At 52.4% G+C, this 10030-nt stretch overlaps 2 protein-coding genes across 2 annotated transcripts; both read right to left on the reverse strand.

Moving 5' to 3' along the window:
* Nucleotides 1-1399: 1399 nt before the first annotated feature.
* On the reverse strand, nt 1400-6127 carry VTN77DRAFT_1872 (uncharacterized protein; the record flags this gene model as incomplete). Its single annotated transcript, XM_069417651.1, has 4 exons — nt 1400-1514; nt 1611-3306; nt 3360-5974; nt 6027-6127. 4 exons carry the CDS (start codon nt 6125-6127, stop codon nt 1400-1402), a joined length of 4527 nt encoding a protein of 1508 aa, XP_069279658.1.
* Nucleotides 6128-7236: 1109 nt separating this feature from the next.
* On the reverse strand, nt 7237-8427 carry VTN77DRAFT_1873 (uncharacterized protein; the record flags this gene model as incomplete). Its single annotated transcript, XM_069417652.1, has 4 exons — nt 7237-7515; nt 7578-7910; nt 7990-8277; nt 8341-8427. The coding sequence occupies 4 exons, from the start codon at nt 8425-8427 to the stop codon at nt 7237-7239; spliced, it is 987 nt and encodes a 328-aa protein (XP_069279659.1).
* Nucleotides 8428-10030: the final 1603 nt, after the last annotated feature.

Raw genomic sequence — 10030 nt, forward strand, 5'->3', positions numbered from 1 at the left:
GCTGCTGACGCCCATCCGCTACGTGCTCAACCCGCGCTTCCACCTGATCTCGCCCATCCAGTCCGGGCTCTTCTACATCGCGCCCGGGTGCGGCTACCTGGTTGGCACGCTTGTCGGCGGCCGCTGGGCAGACTACGTCGTCAAGCGTTGGATCCGCAAGCGCAACGGGGTGCGCGTGCCGGAGGACCGGCTGAAATCGTGCCTTGTCTTCCTGGGCCTGGTCGTGCCGGGCTGGGTGCTGATCTACGGGTGGACGGTGGCCAAGGCCGTGGGCGGGATTCCCGTGCCCGTGCTGGCCATGTTCCTGCAAGGCGTGGCGCAGCTGTTCTGCTTCCCGAGCCTGAACACCTACTGCCTAGACGTGATGCAGGCCAAGGGCCGCAGCGCCGAGGTCGTCGCGGGGAACTACCTCTTCCGCTACGCGTTTGCGGCGCTCGGAACGGGTGTCGTCCTCCCGGCCGTCGAGGCCATCGGCGTCGGCTGGTTCAGCACCATCAGCGCAGGATTCCTGGTTTCAGCGGGAGTGCTCATGTGGCTGACGACGCTGTTCGGGGCGCAATGGCGACACAAGGTTGATGAGAAGAACAGTCGAAAGCAGGCCGTTGCCTAGGACAAGTAGCAGTAAAGGAGGGAGCTTCGTCAGGTGATATTTCTTTTCCTTTTCTCTCTTCATTTCTTTTATTTGCTTTTCTTCTTTAATTCCGGTCTCTGGCCTGGTCACGAAAAACAACGAACGTTATGGTTACGGTCACGGTTACGAATACGAATACACAGGATGGGTTAATGGCATGTCAAGGGCGTCGGGATATGATATCCATAATAATACTGAGATAGGAGGAAAGCGAAAGCAAAAAAAAAAAAAGTGGGTATTTATAATAATATTAATAGATAGATTGTGAATTCAAAGATTTAACTGGGCGAGAATAAAATTAAAGGTAGAGAAATTAGGTATACATGTTTATTTCTTGTTCGATTGGCGGTACAGATACGTGCATGGATGTGTCGATATATAACTTCTTCTCTCCTCTCTATTTTTTTTCTTCTTTCATTGCTATTGCTCAGATCAGGTCTTCTAAAGGTACTGTACATGACCTAGTAATGGCAACTCACTACCTAGGTTGAGAGCATTTTTGCCCTTTCCAAAATTTTCTATATATTTCTATCTGTCCCTCTCTTTCACACACTCTCACCATCACAAAGAAAGAGTGATGGTGATATGCTTCTATGATACAATATGCCTGTCTGTCTATCTCATATATATATGCGCAATATATAAAAGCTCTTTTCCAAAAAAAAAAAGATGGGAGGTTGTTGGGGTGGGTGCGAAGTTCAGTCTATCCAAAAGACAGACTCTGTGACAGGTCAATGTCAGCTGTCAAGGAGAGGAAACTAGACTAGTCTATTCTGCTCTTGACTTCTTGACCAACGCCACTAATTCATCGTATTCGCCCGTGTTCCGGAGCATGTCGCAGAACAGACCCTTCCGGTCGATCAATTCGGCTGGGGAACCGATCCTAAGTCCAATTAGATAGGTGGTTAGTTTAGCTTTGTCCGCTATGCTTTAAATCTTGACAAGAATTGTGTTAGAAGGAATGGTCAGGATCGCCTACTCAAGAATCTCCCCTCCCCCCATGACAATCACCCTATCATAATCCATGATCGTGCGCAGCCGATGCGCGATCGCGATGATGGTCGAATCCGGGAATTCAGACCGGATGAGTCGTTGAATATGCGCGTCCGTACGCTGGTCGACTGACGCCGTCGCCTCGTCCAGCAGGACGACCTTGGACCGCCGGCTGATGGCCCGCGCCAGGCCGAGGATCTGTCGCTGGCCCTGGCTGAAGTTCTCGCCGTTGGCCGCGACGGGTGTGTCGAGACTGAGGGTCATTGCAGTGGAAGCGTCCTGGTCCTGAGTTTGGTTGTCACCAGACGCGCTGTTATTTCTGCCAACGTGAATGGCAGTACATGCAGACAATGCCGATTGCAACTCCGTCTCACTCAACTGGCCGAACGGGTCGAGATTGGACTGGATGTCGCCCGAGAACAAGACCGGTTCCTGCGGGATGAGGCTGATGCTCGTACGGAGCCGATTCAGCGGGATCGTGCTGATGTCGATGCCGTCCATCGTCACTTTGCCGGAGACAATATTCGTAAAACGCAGCAGGGACAGACCCAGTGTGCTCTTCCCGCTGCCTGTCCGCCCCACGATGGCAATGCGCTCGCCGGGTGCCGCGACGAAGGTGACATTCTTCAACACGTCCGGACCATCAGGATGATAGCGAGCGGTGACATTGTGAAACTCGACCCGGCCGGTTGCTGGCCAATGGGCTGGAGGGAGACGACTGGCGTTCTTGTTGTGCGTGGCCTGACTCTCTTCCGACTCGATGTCGGCGTATTCCCTGATCCGCTGAAACGAGTTCAGCTCGACTTCCAACTCGTTCATCGTCCTCACCAGGATCAGGATGCTCTGGCTCATTCCGATCGCGTTCGACAGGGAGAACCCGACCAGACCGGCCGATCCCGATTGGGTGTATGCCAGGAAGCCCGCTATGGCGGCCACCGAGGCAGCACACAGGTCTGAACGAACAGAGACCCAGCGGTTGCAGTTGTATTGTGCCTCGGAGGCCCGAGAGTGCACCGCCAGCCTGTCCGCCAACAGCTTCTGAAACATATTGTCCATCCCATCGCGCGCTCGGATCACGGTCATACCCGCCAGAGTGTCTGTGAAGTGGGTGAATACAGGCGAGTAGTTGACTGCGCACAGCCTCTTGATCGAGACTTGGGCCCGTGTATACATCTCACCGATGACGAATCCGATGCTGCAAATAATGACCGCAGGCACAGCGAAAATAGGCATGACGGAGGCGATACTCGCGATGCGCAGAAGCAAACGCAGCCCGTTATTCATCGACTGTCGAAGCCACTCGACCAAGACCATGTCCATGGACCGCGTATCGTTACCAAACCGGTTGATTGCCCGTCCGACCGGGTTCTGATCGAACCAGGAGATGGGAGCAGACAGAATGGCGTGGACGAGTTGCGAGTGCATCTTCTTTGCGGCGGTCCAGCCGCCGTATTGATAGATGAGGTTGTTGAGAAATTGCAAGGACAGATACATCACGACAGCCGCCGCGTAGATCGACAGATAGAAGCCGACGTGGGCAAAGCCGTCATCTCGTGCATACGCTTCGGTCCAGATGGACAGCCAGTACGTGATAGAAAAGTAGGCTACCTGGACCGTGAACGCCGACAGGATCGCGATCAGAGCGTATGGATAGCCGCCGAAAAGAAGCATATATTGGAAGGCTTAAAGGATGTCAGATTCGGTATATATTATGAAAACATAGCTCACAACTTACCCAATGTCCGTGGAATGCGCCCTTTGGCAGACGTCTCCTCCACCACACGCCCAGGCTGACTGCTCTGGGGTTCTGCTGGTACGCTAGGCATGGCCACCTCGGGCATGGGCTTACCTAGCTCCAATTCCAAGCTGGAAGATTCCGCGGTAGTTTCCTCCTCCGAGCCAACAGTGATGGCCACTTCAGAGGAATCGAGTTGCGCCACTCGAATGTATGATACAGCTCCCTGATCCAGAGTCACCACCATCTGGGCATCCTGAAGAGCCACTGGCAGATGAGTCACCAAAATCACTGTCCGCCCAGCCAAGAGGCCGCTGCGAAAGCATCGCTCGTACACCAAGGTGGTCGTATGTGTATCGAGCGCGGAGAAAATGTCATCAAGAAGCAAAGTCGATGCGCGTGAGTAGATCGCCCTCGCCAGGGAAACCCGCTGTTTCTGGCCGCCGGACAGACTCGTACCTCGCTCGCCCACCTCGGTCAGATCGCCCGCAGGAAGCTGCTCGAGGTCCTGAGTCAGACCGCAGGCGTCAACCACAGCCTCATACCGTTTCTGGTCAAAAGCGCTGTAAAACAAGATGTTCTGCCGGATGGTGTCATTCTGGAGCCAGGCGGTTTGCGGCACATACGCCACATCCCGAGGGCATGTCGCGGCACCGGACTCGAGGACGGTTTCGCCCAGTAACGAGAGTAGTAACGAGGTTTTCCCACTGCCTGTCGGACCGGTGACCACGTTCAGCTCCTTGTGGCGGAAGAGAATGGACAGGTTTTGGAGCTTGAAGTCTGCGATGGGCGTGCGGCGGAAGGTCGCGTTTTGGAACTCCGGCGGACCGACAGGATGCCGCTGGATCTCCACGGCAGAACTGAAGAACCGATCAAGACGCCGGAGGGACTCGAGCCCCTGTGACGACATGCGGATCACGTTCGACATCCAGACACATTGGGATCGGAGAATCTCCATAATTGACAAGGAGGTGAAGGCGACCGGAGCCTCTAGCGGCGTATCTGTGAATAGGACAACGGCTGAGAAAGTGACCAACAAGCTGACCATGGGCAAGAAGTCGCCCATCATGGTAATGACCGCGGTCAAAACGTTGCGTTTCCAGATGCGTTGTTGCTCGACGGTTCGCAGGGCGTTGATCTTCTCCGACATGGCCGGCTCCCAGCCAAAGTACTTCAGGGTGCGGATCGAGCCGAGATACTCGGTGATCTTAGATAGTCTCGCATCGGTGGCACGCATCACGGACCGTTGCATTTGAGACACGCAGCGAGAGACCAGAGCGGGCAGTGGTGTCATGAGAAACAAGGCCGTCACGCCGAACAAGGACGGCCAGCCTAGCATCCGGTACAGGAACGTGATGGCGATGGTGATGGAAATCGACCCGGACACGGCGACAAAGAAGATGTCTCGCGAGTTGTAGATGGCATCGACGTCATAGGACATGAGGGTGGTTATGTCAGCCTGTCTGTTCTTGGAGGCCTCTTCGGATGATGTCTTGAATGTCTTGGTATTTGTCTTGGTCTGGGCGATGGAGACGTCGTAGAGATGGGAGCGCAACGCAGTCTGGTAGATCTCCTGGACCAGGGACATATTGACTCGCACGAGGAGTCTGGTGGCGGTAAAGATATACTGTTGATAGCACAGGGAGCGAGTTATGGGCCCGACAAAAAGCAACAGGATCCACAGCAGCGGATGCACAATGGCATCGTGCGGACTTCCCAGGTATCCTAGCAGGTGGAACATGGCTGTGGGAGCGACGTAGTCGACCATGGCGACGGCGGCAGCCCAGCCCACCATGATCTTGATGTCCCGTTGCAGGAGTCGACAGAGCGTGCGGAAGGTCTTGCCTCCTCGCTGGCGTTGTTTTCGAATGGCATGCAGCCATTTCAGGGGTGCATCGTAGGATGGCAGCGGAGGGAGATCGTCGACGGTCAGGTCTCGACGACAGCCACGCAGGACGAGGTAAGTGATCCATTCGTAGGACCAGAAGAAAGAAAGCAGGGAGCAGGTCTCTTCGGGGGAGGCTTTTTCGTCGTCGAGGGCCAACACCTCATCGTCGCCACCTGGCTGTTTCTTTGGCGGACGACGAGGACGCGGGGCGATGAAGGGGATCAGGACCGTCGCGGCGAGACAGCTAACCAGGGCAGTCTCGATGGTGGTAGGCCGGTAGTTGGAGTCGATGATAGTGATGGGCAAGAAGACTTGGACAGCGGATAGCAGCGTCGCTGCCGTCGCGAGGATATTGATATGGCGATAGAGCCGATCACGGAAAGAGTCGACTTTGGATAGGACGCGTGTCAGGCAGAGAACGGTGATGTAGACCAGGAGCAGCGATCGTTTCCAGCTGCCTGACTGGTGGATGGCGGCGACACTCAGAGAGAAAGAGGCGACGGCAAAGGCAATCTGGGACACAACGTAACTGATTGGCGTGTAGGATCTTGCCCGGCCATCGGAGTCGAAGCTCGACGACCTTGTCGATTTTTTCCAGTAACGCGCAGCATAGTCAAACAGAAACTGGCACAAGAGAATGGTGGATGATAGCACCAGAGCGGCGAGATGGAGATCTCCGGTAGCAATCACAGACGCGACATTCCTGGTGCGGTCCTGCCACAGCCGCCTGCCTGGTCAGTATCCTTGTGACGGTACTAAAAGAAATACTTAATTCTCACCTCTGTGACAAGGGACTATTATTCTCTACTGCGACTGCCAAGGAATTTTCTCTCGAAGGCGAGAAGAGAGCATACTGGACGACTGCCGGAGTGCTCTCCATTCCTACCAATCTAGCCACTTATCTTGGCGCATGGGTGAATCCCAATTACCTGTCGAGCCAGAGCTGGAAGTATAGAAATAGCCGGCAGAGGAAAAAGAAGGAATTCTCTTGCTCCTCCAGAGAGTTGCATTGAAGAATCGCTGTTCTGTTATCAACTAAATTTATCCACTATCGACCAGTGGTGGTGACTCAAATCAGATTTGAATCTGGCCTGGCCAGTGCTATACAACTGTTAGTTTGGGGTCAAGGATGAAAGAAAAAGATTTACGTGGTTGGTGTCCTGCAGCCCGCCGTTATAGCCGACGGCCCGCTTTGAATTGTTCCATTTTAATTCAAATTGATCGATAATAATGGCGCATTCTGGTGGGGGTGTGTTGTAATGCGTTAGGCAGCTAAACATGATTGGTGGAAGCCCTGTCAATCTGATTAGTTTATCTACCTAACGACGATAAGCTATTATATGAAATCTATCCACCAATCAGTTGATGCAATTTATTTACAACCGCAGTCTGGAGTATACTCCCGTATCAAAGTCTACCTACAGGAGCCTCTAAAATATACTGCCATCAAAACGAAATGAAGGCGGAAAGGAGAGATGCCAGAATGGGAATTGGTCAAGAGCATCTCTTATGCCTCATTCATGACCTGACATAACAAGGGGGTGTATTATTATCCTTGGACACCATGACGATGATTTTGAATCTGATTTTGATTGGAAACAGTCAGTCAGTCAGAGACGACGTGAAATTTAATTTCTGGATTGATTTCTATCAATTGATCGATCAATCGATCTGTCGTCTGGATGGGTTATATCCGTAGTAGAGTGAGTCATGCGATTTTTCATTTCACTCAGGTACTATGGCCCAGCTCCAGATAGGCTTACTTTTATTTTATTTCATTCGAATCACTTGAGATTATCTGCTGGTTAATGATGAATCGAAGAATAACTTTCTTAGACGCTAACAATTGACTAGCTCAATATCGGATAAATCCTCCCATCACAGCATATAAATCATATGAGGCCGTGTAATTGTCAATCTCCAACAAGATCAATAGAATGCGGCCTCTCCATCCTCAAGACAAACAATCCTTTCTTGGGAAAGGCCAGATCAAAATCTCCCCACATATGGCCGCTTGGCCTTCCCATCCACCACCTCCTTCAGGAACGCCTCAAACGAGATGGGCTCGAAATCCGGGTACAGCTTCCTGCCGTCCAGATAACCCAGATAGGCGGCCCGGTCGGGCTGGTTGTCGCCGCGGACGAACTTGCTGTAGTTGTACTGGGCGCTGATGAGCTGGTATAGCCGCGACAAAGATGTGTCAGTGTCGGTGGGATCGGTGGTAGCTTTGAAGGAGTCGATGGTGGCGAGGAGTTCTGAGGATGTGACCTATATATGTGTTTATCGTTGATTAGCGAAGGGTATAACGGCAAAGACTGGCTTGTACATACGTGATTGATTGACCCGATTTTCTCCCCCGAAAGCTTCTCGACCAGCTCCGCTGCCCCCCGCTGGGTAATCACGTCCCCGTACGCAAAGACCTTCTGATTCAGAGTGCGGTCGTCCTCGATGATCCGGGCGACGTATCTCCCGACATCACGCAGGTCCGTCACGGCTGTGGGCATGTCCGGGTCACCATAGAAAGTCGGTGGAGACGAGAACAAGCTCGCATAGTCGATGCGGCCGGAGGGCAGGCGGGGGAATGACAGCTGGTGCCAGAACCCGACATCGATGATTGTGTAGGGGAGATATAGCTTCCAGATGTGTTGGTAGACGGTTTCTTTCTGCGGGAAACAAACATATGTTAGTCCCGTTTACGTGCTTCGCCTCGATATAGAAAGATCAGGCAAGAAGGATGTCTACTTCATCTCGAATCATCATGACTCCCCCCGGCGGAGCAACAGTCGTAAATCCACAGGGCACAAATCGCTTGACGCCCGCCGCCTTGGCTGCATCCACCAGGCGCAGCTGGGCCAGCTGCGCATCGGGTCCGATGGCGCTGATCACGGTGTGGATATCGGACAGCGTCTGGGCGAGCGTCTCGACACTGTCGGTGGTGATGTCTGCGACGCGAATATCAACGTTGCGGTCTCGGAGCGCTTGCACGGCCGGTTTCTCCACCGACGAGGGGCGGACGAGGGCAGATACTTCCTAAGAAGGCTGTCAGTTGGAGCCATACGTAGTTGAATCAATGTTTTAGGAACGTGGACGTACGAATTTCCCTGCCTCCAACAGCCCATCCACAATCGATCCTCCGGTTTCTCCGGTTGCTCCGAGAATAAGGACTTTCTTCTGCGCCATAGCTATGTCGAGGACTGTATACACACTTAAAGTGAAGTTTCGGGGTATAAGCGTGTATTGAAACTGAAGTAATAAGTCTGGATATGAATTAAGCGATGCACGTGACAGCAATGAATTCGCTTTGGAGGTTTCGAAAGCATTTTACTAGCACCGTTTTTATAGATTCGGATATAGAAGTAACACTAGCTCTGTTCGGCCGAATACGTCCGCCGAAATTTTGCCCAGGTGCATATTTTCTTCGAAATCAAACATACTCGAATATTATCGCATTCAGATGATCGATGAGGTGACCTGATCGTCCTATCCAAGGGACAGAGACTTTTTTTTGCTGTCAAACCAACCATGTGCACGATAATTGATACTATAGGAAGTTCGAATTCGTATTCGGATTCAACGATGCTTGCGTAATGCTGTATGTTTCTCTTCCTTCTCGCTGTGCGGGGTAATTAATAATACTACTCCACTTACATAACCAAATTTGATATCACATGTCCTTGACATCGATGTCCGCTTTGTGTCAACTGTCTTTATGGCCATATAGGCCACAGTCGATCAAAGACAGTGATTATGAGCAGATCCTGGGGTTATCGAGACGGAATCCAGTCTGGTTGAACCCGCCTAACCACTGCGTGGCGCCGTTTCTTTATTTGACTCGGCACTTTTCTCAAGTTACCAGCAATTTGGCAGTCCGAAGTTTTTTTGTCCGCCCAGTGACAGCGATCCATCAAACGATCTGTGCGGAAAAGCGCAGAGAGGCTTTCTGCAGGTAACAGAGGCAACGCAGGCGGCGAGACAGGTCAACTCGTCGACTCTGGTGGAAGGCTGGAAGCGTATAGAAGACCGCAGCACGCCCTCTCCGTAATAATCGACTATGCGAGTATGCCTGATGATCCGATTCCTGGGGGCTGTATTAGCAGACAGTTCCCAGCTCAAGGGCCAATTTCTGCGGGACACGTTTCTCGGCTGCAGATATTCATCGGACACTTCATTCCGTTGAGGTACGTGATGATCGCCACTCGTATGTGCCACTGTGCTGAATAACAATGGCGGAGGTATTGGAGATGACTCGTATCGGGACGTGGAAGATATATGGGCGATGACGACAGTATGCGGGTGATAATTAGGATGCTCAACTGTGCCGGGACTGAATAATGTGAAGCATCGGCTTGGTATGAGAAATAAAGTGTTGATGGTGATGTTGATGACGATGAAAGCAACTTTAATCCAGTGGATGGATATATCTGGCCACGCACATGTCTTGTCAACAGACTGATTGGGGAAAGAACCTGCCCGCCGTCTTTCACGTGGCAGGATCGACGGCTCTACCTTTTACAGACGCGCTGAGGTCCCCCAAGCAAGATAAAGGACACGTGCAGGAGACACCATCAACAGAACCTGGGGCGTGTGGCCTAAGCAAGTAGCTAGGTTGATACTCCCTACGGAACTGGTGTTGGCTGCACACCCCAGGTTCGAATCCCCCTCGCCCAGTATTTATTCTGGGCGATTGAGGGGGATTCCTAGTAAAACCCCTGCCTGTGAAAGGAGAAACAGGGGTTTTCGTAGCACCCCTTAGGCAGCTGAACAAGTTGGGGGCGGGGGGGGG

The sequence above is a fragment of the Rasamsonia byssochlamydoides genome, assembly GCF_041956645.1.
Source record: "Rasamsonia byssochlamydoides strain NRRL 3658 unplaced genomic scaffold VTN77scaffold_15, whole genome shotgun sequence".
Classification (NCBI taxonomy): domain Eukaryota; kingdom Fungi; phylum Ascomycota; class Eurotiomycetes; order Eurotiales; family Trichocomaceae; genus Rasamsonia; species Rasamsonia byssochlamydoides.